The sequence below is a fragment of the Coloeus monedula genome, assembly GCF_965178545.1.
Source record: "Coloeus monedula genome assembly, chromosome: 2".
NCBI classification, from domain to species: Eukaryota; Metazoa; Chordata; class Aves; order Passeriformes; family Corvidae; genus Coloeus; species Coloeus monedula.
The window spans coordinates 37,207,037-37,229,131 of record NC_138782.1 but is presented as its reverse complement, the minus strand read 5'-3'; the positions used below and the strand labels follow the sequence as shown (position 1 = coordinate 37,229,131).

Sequence of the window (22,095 nt, the reverse complement as noted above, 5' to 3'; positions counted from 1 at the left end):
CAGTGTGTTGTTCTCTTTCCTATTATTTATCTTGTCCATCCCTGTGTCACTTTTTGTTGATCTCAGAGGCATCAGAAAAGCACAAGGTTCTCCTTTTGCTCTGCTGTGAGATGAAAAACTGTCCTGAGTTCCATTTTTTTTAAGCAGAAAGAGCTACAGATGATGTATAGGAGATTTGTCACTGCATACTGATGAAGCTTGGGTCAGTCTCAAAGATATTTATGGCTGACATGAGTCTTTCTTTTTGCCTTTTTTCCTTTATTTACAGTGAAGAATGCGAGACCTAACGGCTCAGGTAACGAGCAGTCTGCTGCAGTTTCCAGAGGTGACTGTTCAGGCACTTGGGGAAGATGAAACCACACTAGACTCTGTGCTGTGTGGGAAGTTTTCTGGAGGTGAGCATTTTCCTTTAAATTTGATTCTGGTATAAAGTTGTTATTGCCTGAAGCACAGGGTCACAGAATCAGGTTTGTTTTGTCAAGATGCATCAGGTTCTGATAGCACAAACAGGATGTTTTAACAATTAGAAATGCTAATATTAAACCATTAATAGAATTGAACACAGAAATTGCAACAGCCTGCTCCAATCTTGTGCTATTAAAATAATTTAGGTGACCATGCTGAGTCAATGAGCCTTCCTCAGCTTTGAATGAAATAGAAGGCAGTTTTCAAAGAAGAAATTGTGTTGTTTTGGGATGTATTTCTTTGTACCAGCTCAAGCACTGCCCATGTATTTCCAAGGTATTTAATAGGATGCAGATGAGGACCCAGTGAGAGTTGCTGAAAGCAGCTAAGCAGATTAGCTAGTTGACTTTCTAGGTAATCTGAAGGTAGAGCTGGATGCCTGTCTGGATGTCTGGGCTTGTATTAAGACCAGATAGAATCATACCTACCTGACTGTAAGTGCAGTAATGGAGCTGATCCTTCCTTTGAGCTTGACGTTCTCCAGTGAAGGAACAAGTGTTAAATTTTTCAGTGAAACAACACTTGCTGAAGTGTAAAAGTTGAAATGCAGTGCCCATTTGAAGACAATTTCCTGTCCAAATCCTTGCCCAGAGTAGTCATGTGTCAAGCAAAATTCTTAAACTGGAAATGAATTGGTTTAGATGGGCTGTATTTGAAGTGTGCTTTGAGACTTGTGTTCCTGTACATATGTAGGTGTTTTCTAGCAAAAGCAAGGCAAGTATGATGTACACACTAGAGATCAGTCTATTGTAATCTTTATCCCAAACAGTCAACGTTCTTGAGTGCAGGAATGACAAGTACAAATGCAAAGGAACGGGGTTATTAATTTTAGGATGTACTGGTTGAGGGCTGCAATGGGTGATCTAAAAGCATTGTCCAGAAGTAGGTAGTTCGGTCTTCCTCCCTTTGGCGCGTTTGAGGGAAAGGCGCAGTGACAGCGGCCTTGCTGTTGTTGCAGTTCCTCTGCTGGGGATTTGTTCAGTCATGTTTCTTTTCCCTTGCAGGCAGAAGTGGCCTGGCGTGGCTGGCGTGTGGCCCTCAGCTGGAGGTGGTGAACTCTGTGACGGGAGAGCGGCTCTCTGCGTATCGCTTCAGCGGAGTGAACGAGCAGCCTCCCGCTGTTCGCGTGGTGACCGAGTTTTCTTGGCAGAAGAGGACTGGACTCCTGGTTGGGTTGGAGGAAGCAGAGGGAAGTGTTCTCTGTCTCTATGACCTTGGGATCTCAAGGGTGGTTAAAGCAGTTGCTCTTTCAAGAAGGGTATGTATCTTTTTGGGGGAACAAAGATTTTGTGTTGTTTGGAGCTGCATAATCCTGTTTGAGGAAAAGCTTTGGAACGTCTCTTTGTAGGATGTATGTTTTCTGTATTACATTAACACATTGTCAATTAAGAATACCCAGCCAAGAGAGCCATTTTCTCCACACCCTTTTCTGCATTTTCTGTTTTAAGGCTTTAAGGAGCACCATGTTTCTGGTATTATTTTCCATGTGGATATATAACGACTGCATATTTCAGAACTGTTGCATGGTATTTTCCGAATTTTTCCCGGTTTCTATGAGGCAGAAGGGCAACATTCAGATTCAGTGAGCTGAGAAGAGTTTTCTTTGTTCTTTCCCAGAATGAGCTGGCAGTACAGTAGGAGAATAGGAAAAAACAGTGCATAGCATAGTGGAAAAATATGTCATTTCAGGAGCTTCTACATGGAAAATAGAAGTAACCGGGGAACATTTTTGGAAGACACTATGCAAAACTAGTAAAGATTCATTTAGATCTAGTTGTACAATGAAAAAAATATCCTAAACAGAAAAGTTAGAAGCAGCAACACTTGAACCTTGGCTAATTGTGCAGCAAGATGTGTTCTGTATTTCCTCATCACAGTCACCAAGACTTGGAGCTCAAGAATCTGAGTCATCAAAATACTTTTGCTAGTCCTCTGAGCAGCAGAGAAGATTGGAGATTTAATCTGAATCATAAAAATTCTGAAAGAAAACCGAGTTTCCTAAATAACTATAGGTACTTCTAAGATTGGAATCCTTGTGTCCAAGGTAAAAGGTGGATTGTGTAGCAGATGTCCAGGCAGCAAGTCATAAGCAGTCATAAGCAAATGCTTGATATGGGAGAGGAGAAAAAAGATGGACTACCTTGTGATGCTCACTTCTTTGCTTTGTTTTCAGACAAACCTTTGTTGTTGCTGTAAAGCTGCCTGTTTTCATGGTGCTGCATTTTAAGAGGCCAATCGATAGCCCCTGTTCTTCTGTTGCCCAGCTTTAGTGCAGGAGCCTTGGTGTGCTTGGGTCTCTGCTGGAGCAGTCAGTATTGTGCTGGGTGTGCTGTGGGTGCTGAAGGGTCTGTCTTCACCTTGTCCTGAGGTTGTGGGGACTGCTTGTCCTGTCAGGGAGCAGAGAGACCTCGTGCCTCAGGCTGAGCAAGTTCCTGTTTGGTCTATTGCTGTTGGTTTAGGCTGCCTTCTACAGTTTTCCTTACCATCTGTGACAGTGCTGGCACGCATTTAAAATTTTTGTTGGGTATTATGAGTCAAAGTGAGGACCAGCATAGATTTTACTAAGCCAGCATCTCCCTCCAAGCCTTTCTAGGAATGTTTCATTCCCATGGAAATGGTGTGTCTGCTGTGGCCCATGGCCACTGCCTTGTTTGCCTTGCAGCCCTGATTTATCCTATGAAATGTTTGGTAAAGAGGACCTGGACTGTATCACAGTGCTGATGGGCTGTGAGCAGTGGAAGGACTAGATTTAGCTTTGTCTTTCTTACTTAAGTCCTGTACATACAGTAAAGCTTCTAGCACGTAATTGATTTCATGTGTCTTCTCAGATGTAATGATTTCTAAGTAGGAAATGGAAATTGGTAAGCTGTAAAGACAGAATGGGCCATTTAAGTGGAGAGAGCTTTCTTTCTATGAATTTCCTTTTTGCTTGGTATAATTGGGAACAATGCTTTGTTTTTAAGTCTTATGAACCTGTATTTACTTTCTTATTTCTGATGTGCTAATGCTGGCTTCACTTCTGAGTGAATTGAGCTTCCCTTCTGAGTGATTACTCTTGAGCTTGTCGAAAGAGCTTTGCTGTTGACTGCAGTTTCCCGCAGGTGACTGCCATCGAACCCATCAGCAGTGACGGCGGAGCCAGTGTGAGCACCCGGCACCTGCACCAGAGCCTGCGATGGCTCTTTGGAGTGGCAGCGGTGGCTACAGACGTTGGCCATGTCCTTCTGGTTGACCTTTGTTTGGATGATTTATCTTGCAGTCAGAATGAAGTAGAAGCATCGGGTAAGCTGCAGTTTTTAAACTTGAATTTAGAAGTAAGAAGATTTGTTTCTTTTCAAAAGCCAGCATGTATCCCAGTGAAGATCCCAGCGTGCTGACTGACTGCTGACGTTTCTGACACTGCTGATTGCAGATGGCAGTTTGGCATTGTGTGGTCCTGAACTGATCAAAAATTGGGAGTGGCTGAATACCCCTCCTGCTGTTAAGAACACCTTTTGCTGCCCAGATCCCTTTGTCCCTATGATTCTTGTCAGTGGGATGTAGGAATTTTTCCATCTGAATCCATGCAGCTGCCTGATAGGAAGCTGTGTCGGAGGTACCACATTTCTTGAGAGGGTTCTCCTGTTTCCATTAATGACTTCGGGCAAATTTTAGACTTGTGTTTTGAAATAAATCTGGTTTATCAAAAGCCCTGCATTTGGGTGAATGAATACTGCAATTTGTGTTTTCAGATTGCGCTCACTGTTCTGGGTGTTGTAAGAGTGGTTTCAGGAGTTCATGTCCCTTCAAATAGCTTCATCATGAGGCCTAAAAAAAGAATTTGTCTAGAAAGGTTACAGTTGTACCCAGTTTTGAAATAGGATTGAGAATACCTGTCCTATTGGAGAGTCCTTCTTTTCTCTGAATAGGTGCAGCAACAGAAATAGCAAAAAAGGTGTTGCAGAAATGGGCGTTTTGCCTGAGACAGTAGAATTTGATTATACACACTGTATAATCACATCAGTTCCAAATGCAGCTGAAGTGGCATAATACATTCATTTCTTGCCTGCTTTTATGTATGTAGATCTAGAAGTTGTCACTAGAATTCCTGCTGAAGTTCCACAGAGAAGAGAAGCTGTGACCAGAGAAGGGAGGCATCTCTGTTTTCAATTACGAAGTCCTTCAGGAACAGCAGTATCAACCCTGTGCTACATAAGCAGAAGCAACCAGCTCGTTGTGGGTTTTTCTGATGGCTGCTTGTCACTGGGGAATATGAAAACTTTGAAGAGGGCGTAAGTAGTCCTTTCCACTTGGTCACACTTGGAGGTGTAGTGCTCTCAATTTTTCTGCTTCTGAAATATATTAATTTCAGAAGACCTTTTTTCTGTGAGTGGGATGTTGGCTATAACCTTGGAGTGTTCAGAAATCCTATTCTGAAATAACTCACACATGGATTAAGTGCAGTGCCTTCTCCGCAGTGGACTGGGATTGTTTTCTTACTGTGCCTGTGGATTGAGGACTTGTGGAAAGCATTGGGACATGTCAGACTGTAGGGATGTGATAGATCTGATTTTTCTAAGTCAGTTTGTTCTGTCCTGTAGTATTCAGTAAAACCAGGCAATGTGTGTATTTCAATGAGACAGGTTTTAGAAATTATTTTTCAGAACCAGTTACTGCAATTAGGACATCCACTGAAACGCGTCAGTATGTGAATAATGTGATTTTGGTGATTACATTTTTTTAAGTGACCAGGATGAAACTGGTGAGACATGATAATTCAGTAGATGATCTGTGCCTGAAAGCATACTTCTTCCTACATTTCACCCTTGATGGAAGTAGGGGGTTGACGTATTCCAAGGCATGGATGTACACGAACCAAAGTTTCTTTGGAAGCCTTGGAGATGAGAGTAAGAAGCATGTAAATTTATAAACAACAGAAAAATTAAGAGATTATTTCAAATCTCTGAAGAGCAATCTCACCTTTAATACTTCGCCAGATTCAGATAGGGGTTTACTTTAGCAAATCTACAGTGACTCACCAAAAATTACTGATACATAAATAGAGAGTGGAGGCATAATTAGGTGTCAGGAAAAGATTGTGAAGGTACAACTGAAGTTCAGAAGTCTGGAAGAAAAAATTTGTTACAATGTCCAAGTAAAGAAATGAGAAGCTCCTTCTGTTTGCTGCTGTTTTAAATATGTTCAGATTTACTGCATTTTAAGTTCAATATTAAAAGTAGGCTTCAACAATAGGAACAGTCTTTTCCCCAACAGCTGAACTGAATAATTTCTGTTCCTCTTCCTGGGGCAGTGGAGGACATAAACAGAGGTTATTGCTTTGATGGACAGAAATCTCCTCACCTTGACTGCTGCATAAAAAATAGTCACTTGCTTGACTCAATTATTTGTCTTTTCTTGTCTTTTTTTTTCTTTTTTGCAACCCTGTAGGCACTACACTCAGCTTGGAGGAGGAAGGATTCCTGTCTGTGCTCTTACTTTTCAAGAGCCTGAGAGTGATCTTCAAAATTGTTGCTACTTGTGGGCTGTTCAGTCTACACAACAAAGGTAAATAAAAATTACCATAAGCCACTGATTTTGCTAATTTTTTTTTTTTTTTTTTTGATATTTGAACACATACAGCTGTCCCTAAAGGAGGGCAATGACAGTATTACTGGTTGCTTCGTAAGAGCTTCAGAAGTCTTTGGAGTCCTTGTGTGCCAGTTCAGCTTCCCCAGCAGAAAATGAACAGTGTGGAGCAAGCAAATCAATGGTTTCCAGCTGGGATAAGGAATAAGTCAGAGTGTGGAAGGGTGCAGTGCATGCAATAGAGGGACTGTAACTTTGGTGGGAAAGGGACAAATATACCTTCCTCTCTCAGCATCAGCAAGCTGCTTAGCCCAGCTGCTCACAGAGTGGCAGTCTTCTTAAGTTTGACTTTAAAGAAGTTTTTCTGGAGAATGCTTTACTGTGAAAAGTGATTTCCAACAATTGTAGGTCCATACAGCATATTAAAGCTTTCCAATGATATAGTTAGCATTTACCCCTGAAGCTGCTAGTGTCAAAATTTCCTGTTTTCTGTTTTACTGGCTAAATGTGACCAATTATCATGTTTTGGGAAGCAGTGCTTTTCTTTTCAGCAAGAGCATGCTCTTAAGTAAGTTTCAGCCTAGATCTAATAAAATGATAATGAGGATTGTAAAGCCGCTTTGTAATCAAATCTCCTCATTTATACTTTTTTTCAGGAAAGGGAATGCTGTGAGTTTACATCTGTTGCAGTTAGCATTTGGTGACAGGAAACACCTGTCATCAGGACAAGTCACATATGAGGTAAGACAGGCCTATATGTGAGAGATGAAAAGATAAAGTTTCCCTGATTATCAGTTAAGTTGGCTCTTTGTATATGAATGAAAGCTGAAATTTCTAGTTATTAAAATGAAAGCCTGATGGGTTTATGGAATTATAGTGCTTTATCTTATGGAACTGTTCTTTGGTATGGTGGACATCTTGTTCAGGACAGCATCTTTTATTAAAAATTATTTTAGTCATTTTATAAGAAAGATGAGATTCTTTGCTTAGACTTCATGTTAGTTTTTCAAAGAGATGGTTTTGATTTTTCTTAGCTGCTGTGCATGTGTATCTGTTATTTCTAAAATTCCTGAATAAAATAGAATGGAATGTGCATGCTTTAGGGCAAATTTTACCATTTTTTCTTTTCAGTAATGAAAGACTTTTTAATCTATTTATTTTAGACACATTTTGTTTTTATTTGTAGCATTTCCTGGAACCATTAAGAGAAAGTTTGTCTCTTCTCAGATTAGATGAATTAAATGTATAGATTGAGAATGTGTGCTTTCATGCCAGTTCATTTTAGATCTCTGAAAGTTTAGGAAGCTTGTTTTTTGTTTGGTAGTGATTTTGCTGATTTTTTAGTTAGGTGTTTTGTTGGGCTTTTTTAATTGTAGAGCTGCTATTTGTCCACAATGCACACGCATTCACATGTTGTATGGTAGACAGGTTGAATGAAGGCTGTACTGAAAGACGGTATTTGGGTTAATGTTTACTTAGAAAGTGGTGGTGGCAGAGGTTCAGGGCCATCCTTTCTGCATATGTGTTTCTGTATATCTCAAAGCAGTTTGCTTACTCTGTAGTAGTTTGGAATCCTAAACACATTGTCCATGTTCATCCCACGTCCTCTCGATAAGGAATTGAGGGATATTTCACCCATTAGTTGCCTACAAGATTAGAGGAGGAGCTGATAAGAGTTTATGTGGTTTGAAAGAAGATTGTTAATCTCTAGGAAGTTCTCATCGTTTCTAGAGAGATGAGTGTTCACTCTATTGATGTGCCTATCGATAATGTCTCGTGACAGACCTTTAGCTGCTGTAATGTCAGGTTCTGTGATCAAAACATGGAGCAAAGACTTTGTGTGTTGATGTGTTGCATTGTTTCAGATGTCTCTCTAACTGTATATTCAGGTAAAGACACCTTGATGATGCAAGGAATTCTGCAACACATTTTAGATCTAGACTAATGTTAGGGAAATGCTAGATTTTGAAAATGTGCAAAAGCCTTTACAGCCAAACTTGCCCATTATGACTTGACACTTACTTTTCTTGCATGTCAGATGTAGTTCCTATTGACAGGAAACATGCAGTATAGTAAGCATGTCAGATATTGCATTGTTTCATATTTATGAATTTATGTTTCATATTCATATGTATGTTGTTATTTCAAACTGACCTTTCCTGTCTTCTTCATTTTTTTCCCCCAGGGTTTTAAATACTGTGTCAAACTCTTCAGTTTAGATCTCAGTGGTGGCATGTTTCCCTGGAGAGGGCAGACCAGCAATACTAAATTCCTCAGCTTTCAGACCATAGAAAAACTTCACAACCATGCTGACAGAGAGGACAGCATTAATGAAGGTTTGTTCTGATGTCCCTGTTTGGTTATTCTAAACTACATGATTTGGGAATCTAAGCAATGAATGCTGTTCTATACTCACAGTCTTGAAGTCTTAAATATTCGTCTAGCTGACCTTGTTGGGCTTATTTAAAAAAAACTGGGTGCTTAAGTTATGTGAGAATACTTATCCCTCTGAACATCATTCTTTAAGGGAAAAAGTAGGTTTTATTTTATGTTTGCTGGGATGCTAGAGCTATGTACGGGGTCATCTGCATAATGCTGGTCAGTCAGCTTGTTCTGGCAGTTGTCTTCATTGAACAGTAATATCATTCTGTCTATTGCTTAGGAGTGTTGCCTGATTTTTTTTTTTTTATCCTGCTCAAACCTCTGGCTGCATCTAGTGAATCTAGTTCCCCAGGGCTCAGAACTGGGGCCAGTCCTGTGAGATGTCTTTATCAATGATCTGAATGAGGGGATCGAGTGCACCCTCAGTGAGTTTGGGATGACGCCATCCTGGAGAAGTGTGTTGATCTGCTGGAGGGTAGGAAGGCTCTGCAGAGGGATCTGCACAGGCTGGATTGATGGACTGAGGCAAATTGTATGAGGTTCAGACTCCTCTTGCAATGCTACAAGCTTGGGAAAAAGTGGCTGGAAATGTGCCTGGTGGAAAGTACCTAGGAGTTCTACATGACAGCTGGCTGAACATGAGCCACCCCACCACATTAAAAAACCCCAAATCCCCAAAATAACAACAAGAAGAAGAACCTTTTCTGTCTCATTTTTATCAAGTGTAAGACATGGTGAAAACCTGTTAGTTTTCTGATGGTTTCTAATTAGATTTTATTCAGAACCTGCTCAAGTTAATTTCTAGGCACACATTAGCTTCTGTTGGATGTGTGTTGAGGCTAGCAGTGAAGTTGTCTTCTGAATTGTGAAGGTAATTGTTCTACGCAAAGGCAGTTTCAGAAGCTGACAAAATGGCACAGAAGTTCACAATGAGACATGGCAAACTGTGTGAGGATCCCTAAATGGCAGTGATGAACTGAAGAGAGAACAGAGAAACATTTTGCCCAACATACGGCCTTCTTTTTGTTCCTTGCTCTATTAGAGTAAATGATATTCACATACTTTGTTTTACATCTAGAGAATGTGTCACATTGCGCGCCAGCTCAAAGAGAGCCCGGAGGTCTAGCCGCAACCTGACTGGTCCTAGGCGGTCCACACAAAAAGAGAGGACGCAGGAGAGAATGAGCTCCTCACCCGAGGGAGCTGTCTCCAAGCAGGGTGTGAGGGCACGCAGGTGGTGGCAAAGAAGTAGAGAGAAGGGACTCCTCGTGTAGGTTCCATGCAGAAGGTTTACTCACATGCAAGGGTAGGGAGAAAGAGCCAAGGCTCTGAGGGTGTCCAGGAATTTTATAGTGGGGCTAGGAAAGGCAGGGATAAGGGATACAGCCAATGGGATATGGGATAGGAGGCGGGGTTGAGAGCAAGGAAACCAATGGGATTAACACATAGGCGGGACTAGGGGAAGGAGCCAATGGGGTGTCGAGTCTAATAGAACTTTCTAGAACTTATATTAACTTAAGGGAAATAAATATACATAGACTTAAACATAAAATGGGGTGGGGAAAACATGGACCAATCATACAAAAATATGTAAACTGTGGAACTGGGGGGATTATGGGCTCTCACCCTAACTGGAGTGAGGCATTAAGCTTTGGTGCCTGACCACCACAGCTTGGTGCCAGTTGTATTCTCAGAGGTTAGAGTGGCCACTTGTACTGCCACAAGAATGCATTGTCCCCAGAGAACACAGAACATTCCGCTTACTGGGAGAACTAGAATAGAACATTGGGAATGTTTTATGTTAAAATTTTTATTCCAGTTTCCTGTTTGTATTTTTAAGTATTATTTATTTAGTCTGATAATTTTGTTCTTTTACCATGACTCGTTAGACTTCTTATATATCAATCATGCTAGCTGAGTGATACAACTGTATGAGATAATTTATAAGTGTGCTTTCTAAAAACAGCAATCTGTGTTCCTAGCATGTTTTTCCCCAAATTATTCATGCAGCATGTAAAACCTAAGTAATTACTAATTGTGTATTTGATTTTGTTAGGAACAAGTATAATTTGAACAAGAAAAAGATGCAGTATGACTGAAACATATTGCAGAGATGGTTGCTATTCCATTTTTTTTTTTTATTATTCCTGCTAAAGTGTTGTGCTTTGTGAGTTTCATGAGAGCAAATATCTCATCTTTTCTACAACAAGAAACAATGTCTTCTCTTTGACAGTAATCTCTCCTGACACCAGTGTATCAATCTTCAGTTGGCAAGTGAATACCTATGGTCAGGGAAAACCATCTACTTACTTGGGTGTGTTTGACATCAATCGCTGGTATCATGCTCAAATGCCAGACTCACTGAGGTAGGTTTTAGTTAAGTTGCTTTCAATATCCCTACAAAGGATTAATTTGAAAGTCTCTGTTGAGCTTATGCACTTGTTTTCTTTAAGGCCAGAAGAATTCCGTCATGATTGCCCCTATTTTGCACTGTGGTCACTGGATCCTGCAATAAGCATGACTTCTCCAAACCTCATTTTGGATATTCTGGTACACGAGCGTAGTCTAAGTCGGGGGGTTCCTCCTTCTTATCCACCACCTGAACAGTTTTTCAATCCAAGCACCTATAATTTTGGTAGGTATTGCAGTGCTTTTCATTTGAATAGTGACAAGCTTCAGTTGAGGTCAAATGCCACTTAGGGGTTCTCCTTCTTGTTCATTGTTTGTTGCACAAAAACCAGACCAAACAACCCCCACAAACCTTCTCCAGCCTGGTTACCTGTCCTGACAAGGTATTTAGCTTGTGCAACATAGCTGACAGGCTGCTGACTTTTGGGTTTTGGGGCTTCTGTAACCCAGCCTGGGAAGGGGTGATGGTCATAAAATGAAATGACTTGGAGCTGAGGCCCAAAGCACAGCACCTGGGCGGCACTGGAGCTTAAGTTTCTACGGTCAGACAGTAACTACTTTTTAAAGAAAGTTTGTAGGTGATCTGCTGAAGGCAAGGGCTGCTCGAGGTGTGTCTTTCCAGATGGCACTATTGAAAAAGCACAAACTGGTGATAAGGTAACAATGTCTGTCAAACGTTCTTGTTTCTGCAGATGTTACGTGCTTGCTCAGCTCGGGAGTTGTTCACATGACTTGCACCGGCTTCCAGAAGGAGGTGACTTTTTTGCTGTATCTCTGTTGAGACTGTCAAGAGATGAACCTTTTCAAGCTTCTCTCTTGCAGTGCTTTGAGTGTCAGAGACCACTTTATGCTCACACGGCCCATCCACATGCATAACTGCAGTCACATCCTGCCAGTTTCATGCAAATAGTGCTGTTCTAGGGAGGCAGAGCAGGGATTGAATGGCTGGAAAGGAATGCAGCATTGCTGTAGTAGGAAGAAAGGGTGTGGTGGAAGTTGGGGAAAGCATTTACTTCTTGGTACTGTCTGCACAGTGTGGAGTTAGGGTTTTGACCCCGATGAACTTGAGAAAGGAGGACAGCATGGAGAAAGGGAGAAGTTATTTAACTGTTTCAGAATTATTAAGGAAATGCATGTTTTTTCTCCCAACTTTGGCCAAATTATAACTTCTGAGCCACTGCACAGCTTGTGACAAATCCTTTCAAATTAAGTTCCAGCTAACTAAATATACCCATGTAAATCATCTTTGGCACAAACAAGCACAGAAGTGGGATTTAAAGTTGTGTGTTAGTTTTAACTTCTACAGAATATAATTTGTGTCAGGGAAAGTACCAGGGCTCGGGTATTGACAGTCAGGCTGGAAAATACTTCCTTTAGCATTGCAAGGTTAGCATTTTCTTTTACAGGATATTGTCTATAAACTGGAACTGTTAGTTTGGCTGTTGTTTTTAAGACAGAACCCTAGTGATTGAATGCTGTCTTAAATCTGTGTGTTTTGATTGATGTTTCAGACCTTGAAGTTCTTGAAGAAATCTGGTCCTTTAATAAGTGAAGCCATCCATGACAGCTACACTCGATGTCTTGTAGCTGGCTTGCTGTCTCCAAGACTGGTTGATGTCCAGCCATCCAGTTTGAGTCAGGTGAGTGTACACTGGGGAATCCAGGGGGAATACATCCATCTTATCTGAAGGCTCTAGAGGCTACAAGACATTGCCATCTGAGTTTTATGTGACTTGCAAGCTTCTCTGACAGGCAGGTTTTGACATTAGGTAGCAGAAGTAATAATATGCAAACTCCAAGTTTGACTGGGGACAGCCCTCTTGGCAAGCTGACCCAGCCCATAGATTGTTTATTTTTCAAGCCTGATGTAGGCTCTTACATTCTGATTAGATGTTCTGATGTCAACTCTGGTTTGGAAATTACTTGGGAAAGCAAGACATTTTATGATGACCTTTGCTGAACTGTGATTATATTGTTCAGAGACTGCATTGAGCAGGGATTGCTTTTGAATACTAGAAAGAAAAATTTCAGAATTAGGGTCAAGGAGCTTGGAATTTTGTTTGGTACCCTAAGAGGTATTTGGCATGTTTCCTTGCCTGAAATGCATTTTCAGAAAACAATGGAAATATCTGTATGTCTTTTAATATGTAGAAATTGCTCTTAAATGTAATGTTTTTACCTAGAACACAAACCTTTTGATTTGTTTAAAAAAAATAGAGGGGAAAAAAATGAAAAATTGTATGCAGGATCATTTCACCTGAAAGAAATGTCTGAACACCAGCTGAAATAAGCTTATTTGCCGTGTGTGTGCATGCCTGTGCATTATCCTTCTCGAGGATTGCCATGGCATTAGAATACAGAATTTGAACAGAAATTTCTGCCTATTAGAACTGAAATGTTTCACTTCTTTATGGTACTTTAACAAATTGTAGCTTAATGTTTTGGCTGTCAAAGCTGCTTCATGTCTTGCTGGTCTTGGGAGCTGCTTGGCCTCAGCTTCACTGTTTCCATGCAAACACAGTTGTGTTTGCTCTGTCCCCTTCACGTGTCCTGATGGCAGAGGGGGGTGCCCAAAGTGCATCATGGGTATGAGCAGAGCACGTTGCTGCAAATAGTTACCTGGGACTCAGTAAATGGAGACTGAAACCCCAAGGCACAGAAATAGAGATTAACATTAGCCTGTGTGAGGTTGAAATGTCAGAGGAAGACTTTCCTGTGTTCCTCAAACCAGCAATCAGTCCAGCCTGTGGCTGGAATTAAGAAAGAATCAAGAATCGGGAATTAGCTGCGTTTGCACCGGTGGACTTTGTGATGTCTGAATGAGTATCCAGTTAGAAACAAACACTTGTGTCGATGGCTCGGGAATGAAAAGTAGGTGAGGTTGTGATTTGCTTTTGTCTGTTGTGCTTAGGAGGAGCAGTTAGAAGCGGTGTTGTCAGCTGCTGTGCAGACAGGTTCTTTAGAACTTCTGACGGGATGCATTAAACACTGGACTTCTGAAGGTAATGCTGCTTCCAGTGTTTTTATGTTCTGTCTGTTTTGGTGAGAAATTGTGGCTTCACGTCCTTTTTGTTTTCTCTTTCTACAGAGCAGCCAAGTTCTGCTGTAAATTTACGGTTTGTTCTTGAGTGGACGTGGAGCAAAGTGATCTGTACAAGAGATGAACTGGACCAAATATGTGAGTACTGGTGTGGTCGTTTTTGAAAGCTCAGGTCATTCTTTGTAGAGGATCCCATTCAGTAATCTGCCGGTATATGGTACTGCTTCTTTAAGTGTTCTCTAAGTGTTGTGTGGTTGTTGAAGTGTCCTCTGGAAGTCTGCAGTTGCTCTGCTGACTGATGATTTGATATTCATCCTTGACAAGGTGTTCCGCTGTTTGACGGCTCCTGCAACTTCATTGACCCCCAGACACTACAGTCCCTTCAGCACTGCCAGCTGCTTCTGAGCAACCTCAGCACAGTCCTGAACTGTTTTCTAACAGAAGCCCGAGAGCTTACTGAGAAAGGTTGGTGAAAGCACTGCTAAGCCTTGGGTCTGTTTGTTAAGGTTTGGAAGGATGCTTGGGTTGTAACTGTGGAGACAGGAGCTGCTGCTGTTTTGGATGGTTGGGAGAGTGTCAGATTGAGCTGGGAGGAGGGGCTTAAGTCTGAGAAGCTGGGCCTGGGATTTAAGATGCTTTGAGTTCAGGGCAGCAGCTTGTTGTGGAGGTCATGAGGCTGGGGAGGGCAGGCTACATTGCTTCAGCAGTGAGCTGAGTAAGCACCTGGGTGGCACTTACAGCAACTGAGTGTGGCAGTGCTGAGAAGCGTTCCTAATTCTTAGCTCGTGATCGATAGCTGTGTGCAAATTGCTAGAAAATATAAAGGAAGCTGAAATGAGTAATGTGTAAAGCAAGTTCCTTGAGTTATTTTGGCTTCTGATTTTATTAATTGTTGTTGGCATAGTGTGGGCAAAAGAAGACGCTCCCTTTGCTAAAGTAATAATCTCTGCTACATGGGAAACAAATGTCTTTTTCCTGAGTAAATCTAATTGATAAGGTTTGGTTTTTTTAAATTTTAATTTTTAGTGAGTCTGTTTCTTTGTAGTGCTTGGTTTCTTTTGGGGGTGGGCAAATGGTGTTTTTTTTCTTCAAATTCAGAAATGATCCACAGGGACAAATACAAAGACAGATTTCTACTGTGTTTTTTTATGCTTTCTATTTGTTCTGCTGAAGGGAGTTTTGTAAAAAGGAGAGGAATCGCAATATCCAAATAACCTTTTGCCTTTTTTTCAGGTTTTACAGACTTGACAAATAAGCAGGTGGTAACCAGCCTCATTTCTTTGTATGCACAAGTGGTGATCTGGTTCTGTCGATCCAGTCTCCTGCCTGAGGGTTTAGGTAAGCAGAACCTGTATTGCCAGAACACTTGTTTTGAGAGTAAAAGCAGTACCTGCATGTTTGGAACCTTTTGTGTATTGCTGGAGGTGAAAATACACCTTGGAAATGCTCTGAAATTAGACACCTTATAAATTCCATTGTCAGCCTTAATTGTCTGACAGATGTTCACACGACACATTCAAAAACCATTCCAAACCGACAAAAGAGTTGTTTATTTAGGAGTGACCTGAGCTTTCCTTGCGTGCTCTGAACGCTGCATCCACTGCAAACTTGAAACTGATCTTGAGACAAGAAGAAGTAGTTGAGCTTTTTGTCTTAGTTCTCTTTTAGCAAAGGCAGGAACATGGATTCTTTGAGAGTTGGAGGTTTCTTGAGGTTGTGTGGTTTCTGTCTGTCTAGTCCAAAGTTGTAGTTGAAAAACGTGGTCTTACTTCTTTAACTTGCTTTTACTTTATCACCTGTAGATGACCATATGCATTTGTCCAGACCTTTCTACAATTACCCTCTGATTCAGAGCTACTATACAGGTCACCGACAGAAACTCCAGCGCTTATCAAGGTAAGACTTACAGGAAATCTCTGGAAAGCCTGCACTGTTAGTTAGACTGGGTGAGCGTGGTTACTTTGGCAGTTAAAACCCTTTGTCTGCACTTCCTTGGCATTCCACGTAACAGAGCAGGAAAGCAAACCTGGAACCCAAACAGTCACTGCAGCTCTTCTCTTGATTTCTGCTTTGGACTGCCTCATTAATTCATTGTGACCTAAGGAGCATCTTTCCTCCGAGTCAGAAATCTGTGACACTGAGAGGCTGGAATGAGTGTTTTCCTCTGTCCAAACCCTTGCTCTCTTTTGTTGCAGAGGAAAGTGGGATTCTGACTGCTTGATGATTGATGGAATGGTTTCCCAGCTGGGAGAGCAAGTTGAGAAGTTGTGGCAGAGAGATGAAGGCGGCACTGGGAAATACCCACCTGTCAGTTTACACGTGAGTGTTCTGTTCACTGAAAACCCCAGCAGCAGCAGCAGCAGCAGTCCCCTAAAGCCAGGGATTCTGAAAGACAGGAGCATTAGAAAACCTTTTCATCTTTCATTTCAGGCACTGCTGGATCTCTATTTGCTAGAAAGCATTGAAGAAAGTGACAAACATGCAATTGTATCCTTTGCAGATTTTGTTGTTACCTCTTCAGTGTGTGCACATGAATGTTCTTCCATGTTTGTCACCTACGTGTTTTTTGCAAAGTCTTTTCTGATACAAGAAAATATGTTCCCTAAAATATTCAAGATAAAATCCTCCCTTAGTTTTTCTCAAAATTCAATGCAGTTTATAGCTTTTTAAAGCACTCCTATATGTAGCAAAGGACTGTGAGTTAGAATGGTGCCCTGAAATGTGCTGCTTCAGAGCAAAAGGATTTGTAACAGTGGTTTTCCAGTAGCTGATTTTTGCCAAAATCATTTGTCTCCCAGCCCAGCTAACAATGTTTGCTTTTTTGTGTGTGTTAGAAGTGCAGGCACACAGAATAATAAAGAGGGAGGAGAGAACAGTCATTGGGTAGAAACCAAATTTTTGAGCTACTGGAACATGCAGGCTTGCCTTTGTTGGCTAAACCATGAGGGGAGCCTGGAGAGCAAGGGGGTTAAACATGGTTGTAGTATTCCAGGGCTGCTTTACCAGAACACATCCTTAACAAAGGATGTCAGAAAGGGAAGATGAGACATTGAGTGAGGGATCCACATACAGTTTTAAACACAGTTTCAATCACTCAGTGCTAAGTTGTATTGTAAGGGTACCATAATTTGTGGTTTTTTGTGAAGTCAGGAAGTGAGGAAAACAAAACAGCTGTAGAACTTGTTATTTTAACAATTAAGCATTGGATGTTCAAGTGTTTTGGATGTCCAACTGGTAGATGAACTGACTGAACCAGGACTCTGAGTTTATTACAGCAGTATTTAAATACCCAATATCTGCCTTTTTGATTTCCTTACAGAAATCCACAAGTGTTTCTCTGGCTGTTTATTCAGAATGTTGATTTGTGGTTAGGACGTGACTATCGATACAAATGGCGAGATCAATACATTAGGGTGTCCTGCTTCCTACCATTTTCATATTCTTATTTCATTGGTTTGCTAATAATAATGTGATAAATTTTTGGCCTTAGCAATTTATTCACCTTAATTAGATACTTTCAGACAATTTACTTGCTGCTGGACATCATGCATTCCTTTCCAAATAAAACAGAAACTTCGATTGACTCCTTTCCAACTGCCTTTGCTATTCCTTGGGGTCTCGTTAAGCTTATTCAAGGGTTTTGGCTTCTAGATCACAATGATTATGAAGTAAGTATGAAACAGTTGAGTTGGACATTGCAGTGCAGAGCTGTAATCAATAAAAGTATTTTTAAAGATTGGTATTTAGGAGCTGTTGAAGCATTAGAAACTTTTTTGTAACACTGCTCTGACATCTTGGGCAATAAGTTATGATTTGAAATTTTGCTTTAACTACTTTGACAGGAAATGGATTAAAACAAAGGCATAATCAACTTTATTAATGTTTAATATTTAAATTTTCAAAGCCATCTGTGGTTAGGTTTTCAGCAGACTGGTTGGGCACTGTTTCTAAAAGAGTGTTTTGGGTACTTTTAACCGTGGAAACTGTGCTGCAAGTAGCAGCAAGATTTGAGACAGAAGACTGCAGAAGTGACTTTTCAACCTGTTCTTCTGATGCTGAAGGTTGTTCTTTACTTGTCACCAAGTCAATAGAATCAATTTGTTGGTCGAGTAACTTATTATTTCATATATTTATAAAAAGCAATGTTTGTCCACAGACTTTTGTTAACTTAGAAAAGTCTGAATGTTCCTCTTAAAGCATTCACTTTGTTCTCTATGGCTGATTCCTTCTTTCCTGCAAATACTGAAGAACTTTTATTGATGTGTCCTGGATCAAGCATTTTGTTAGTTAGACATCTAAGTTTGCTTAACCCCCCTGCAGCCTTGCTGAAGAAAGTTTTGCCCGTGTTTGTTGCACGGGTTTGTGTGTCTGTGGTAATGAAGCTGCTCTCAACTTCTCCAGAATTCCCTGGCCCTGCTCTTCCATCCAGCTACAGTCAAGACTGTGTCATGGCAACACATGAGGATAATTCAATCCCTCATGTGCCAGGGAGAGCACAGGCGAGCCCTCAGGTACATCCAGATGATGAAGCCGTCGATGTCCAGCAGCAGTGAAGTGCGGCTGTTCCTCACCGTGTTGTTGTCCAACAGGTAAGGAAATCTCTCCTGCCGTTTTGGCATCCACGTGTTGGGAAATGTGGAGAACTGATGCTACAAATGGGGCTCCCCTCCATTTCCTTTGATCTTTGAATGAATAGCATCACTGTGGGGCATCTTGGTGGCTCTAGTGTTCCTGTTCCTTTCCATGTCCAAAAACTTACCTCCAGGTGCATGGTGGAGGCTTGGGGTCTGTTGCAGCAGCACACCACGAAGTTAACCATAGAAGAGCTGCTCAAGCACATGTATGAAATCTGTCAGGAGATGGGGCTCATGGAGGATTTGCTGAAGCTGCCCTTCACAGACACGGAAAAAGTGAGTTTGGAGAAGAAACAAAAAAATCTTAATCGTCTCTGGCAAGAGAAGAGGCAGAATTGTAGTAGATGTTTGAAACGTGTTCTTTCTCACAGGAGTGTTTGGAGAAGTTTCTACAGACCAATGCTGGTGTTCAGAATCGTGAGTTCCTTTTAGTCCACCATCTGCAGCGTGCCAACTACATCCCAGCACTCCAGCTGAACCAGTCCATGAAGGCCAATCTGATGGTAAGGGTAGACATCCTGCTGTGTGAAATTACGAATTATATGTTACAGACCATGGTTGACTCCAGTTAAAAAAGTTGGTTTGCATCTGAGGAATAAATATGTATCTTGTCTTTTCATTCAGTTCCTCAGATCCCTCTGTTACGTATGGTTTAGATTATGGGAGTTGATTTACTTGTTTGTGTGTAATGAAGAGTATGTTGTATGTCACGTCCTGTATCTTGCTTTTACCTGAGAGCAGTCTAGATGCTCCACAGGTAAAATTTGCCTTGTGGGTTTTAGTTGCGAGTTTCAGAGTTGTTCGGGATTCTTACATTTTGTTTTTTTTAACTAGTCTTGCACTTTGCCAAAACTGAAATTGGTGAACTTGATGTGTGCTCCTGGGTGGAACTTGCTGTGTGCAGCAGAGGTGTTCTCCTGTAGCTGTAGAGCAAATTTAGGCCCTAGTTAGAACGAGCAGAGATAGTTCTGTGCAATGAACTTCTTGTAAATTGTTAACATCGTGCTTTACACATTTCCGTTGTCAGAGTGATCGTGATCCTCACCTGAGAGAGAGAGCAGTTGCCAGAAATTCTCTATTAGACCAATATGGCAAGGTGCTTCCCACAGTTCAAAGGAAGCTGGCAGTAGAGAGAGCCAAGCCGTACCGTTTGCCTTCATCAGTCTTAAGAGAAGGTAATTTTAGAGAAGGGAAATACGATGTACAGCCGACCATCACTTTGATTACACAAGGCTGATATTTTTCCCTCTTGCTTTACAGTGCCAAGGCCAAAGCCTTTATCAACAGTAACAAGGCAGGGCAATGCAGGAAATGTGCACCCAAGAACAAGTTTCATCACTAAAGTACTGTCCAGATTTAAAGAAGCATGGCTAGGAAACAAGAAAACCAATTTTTCAGAATATAATAAGTAAGCAGCCTTTTAACAAAGTTTAGCCTTGTGCTATGTGTTTGAGGGGAGAGAGAGAGAAAAAGGAGAGAAATCTGTTTGAACTATGTTAGTGTCTTGGTGGGAAGGTACATGTGAATACAGCTTTGTTTTGCTTTTTTGCACATGAAATATATAACATTTGAGACACAATTCCTCGTAAGTACTATTTGGAGAGACTTATTTATTTCTCATATTATAACCTTAGTTATGCAAATACATGTATTTACATTATGGTAAATGTGCTTACAGAGTTTAAGACAGCTGAAACTAAAGCTTTGACTACCACAAAGCTGTTGGTGTATAGACTTTGACAGACAAAAAGAAGTACCTGTCACTTCCATGTGGGCCTAATATATCACCCCAGCAGTGAGGGTTCACCTGTATTTCTTGTTCACTGAATGTTTCCATTCTGCATCATCTGAGATGATCACAGCATGATTTTTTTTGTTTATTTTATATTCCTAGTTTAAATTGCGTGTTTTAACAGGTTACTGGATTTGGTGGTTCGTCCTGTTCCTTCCCGCTCTGTGGCACAGGATGAGAGCCAGCAGTCCCCATGCAGAGCTTCTACTTCTTCCGTGGCATCCAGCCCCCTGAGATCAAATACACATCGCTCCAGCTCCCAAAAGAATCTTCCAAGAGCATCAGAGCTGAATTTACTGGAAACTCCTCTTACAAATAAGGTTTGTATTTTAAGAAGTCAGTAGCAACCAACCAAACCAAAAGCTGGTGAGCTTGGTTTAAAATGAAACGCCCCTGGATTCAAATTGTGAGGTATTTTTAGTATGCATGTGGTTATTGTATACACAGTCCTTTTCAAAGCAGTAAAATGGGAACAGAGGGAAAGTTTAATTTTCAGTTATTTGCAGTGGTCACCTTGTCCCATAGCTTTGAGAAATATGCTTGTTTTTATTGAATGGAACAAAGTAAGTTGAACGTGGACTTTTTGATCTGTACTTAGCTACTTAAAGATAAAATTTGTGGCTTAACCATGTCAGTATTTAAGTGCTGAGTAGCTTTTTATAGTTTGATGTGGATTTCTACAACCAAGAAGTGCATGCATCACTCTTAATCCAGTCACATGAATGGCAGCTAAGCAGTGTCAGTGATCTCAGTCTCTGTCAGATTCAGTGCTGACTCTCTGTAGTTTTACTACTTTTGTGTTAAACTGTTACCATGCAAGGCGGTAACACCTGGTTCTGATCTTTTTGCCCTTGCCTACATGAATGAAATCATTGCCATCTCCTTAAATTATAACCTTTTTCTTGTTATGAAATGTCATCTATACTATTGAACTTCTCCTTTTTAACTTTCAATACTGTAAGGTATTTCTGAGCTAGGAAGACCTGAACACTGCTAGATGAAGATATGTAGGTATTTTTATAGCACTGTCCCTTCATCTTATGTGCAGATTGATTAATTAGTGCAGACCTAAGTTGTGGCTGTTGCTTTGGTGGCAGGCATCTGGAATACAGTAACTGAAAGTGCTGCCATATGGAGTAATGGTTGTGTGCCTTTTAAAAGAGCAGCACAGAAATTCCAAATTACTGGGATAGGAGATAACAGTGCAGATAACAAGATGCTAGATTTTTGTTTCTTCAGGAAATTAATTTGAAAAATAACCTTTCTGTTGTCATGACTGAAGCTTTAAGCATTGGGGAGCCAATTGTATTTTACCCTGTCCGAGGCAGAGTGGGTCACTCTGGCTGTGGAGCAGTGCAGAGGGCACTGCATTGTGATGGTCACTGCTGGTTACATACACACCTTGTGTTGGAAAACTGCTGCCTGGTCATGGGCAGTGGGAAATGGTCAGTTCTGAACAGAAATACCAGAACCAGAGCCTGTGAACTGCACACAGGGACTGCTCTGATCTCAGTGCCTCAAATACAAAAACTCTCACGTGTAGTACAGAGCATGTTCATATGTTTCACAGTGAGGGGTGATATGACCAGAAAAGCAGTGTTTCAGTGTCCTCAGTTTCATCTAGCTCAGTGTGAAATTAGTCTGTTTGGTAATGAATAAAGTAATAACAGATGTTTTTTAACTTTAGGTTACAGAAGACAGTGCAGTGACAGCATAAACTTAAGAAGCAGCACCTAAAACACCACCATATAGTGAACTACATCCATAAAGCAATTTTCAATACAGCTATGACACTGTAAAACATCAAG

The 22,095-nt window shown here is 41.0% G+C and overlaps 1 protein-coding gene across 1 annotated transcript; it reads left to right on the top strand.

Annotated features, from left to right (window-relative positions):
• Positions 1-274: 274 nt before the first annotated feature.
• Positions 275-22,026, top strand: LOC309570106 (protein ELYS-like; the record flags this gene model as incomplete). The annotated part of the gene is made up of 25 exons (XM_082276733.1): positions 275-395; positions 1,470-1,723; positions 3,567-3,747; positions 4,529-4,736; positions 5,893-6,009; positions 6,687-6,771; positions 8,216-8,366; positions 10,646-10,778; positions 10,866-11,047; positions 11,514-11,575; positions 12,333-12,461; positions 13,733-13,823; positions 13,910-13,999; positions 14,186-14,326; positions 15,095-15,199; positions 15,664-15,757; positions 16,057-16,180; positions 16,292-16,348; positions 17,383-17,529; positions 18,263-18,450; positions 18,627-18,771; positions 18,867-18,998; positions 19,523-19,670; positions 19,756-19,903; positions 20,412-22,026. The coding sequence occupies 25 exons, from the start codon at positions 275-277 to the stop codon at positions 20,629-20,631; spliced, it is 3,453 nt and encodes a 1,150-aa protein (XP_082132859.1). The 3' UTR covers positions 20,632-22,026.
• Between the last annotated feature and the right edge of the window lie 69 nt (positions 22,027-22,095).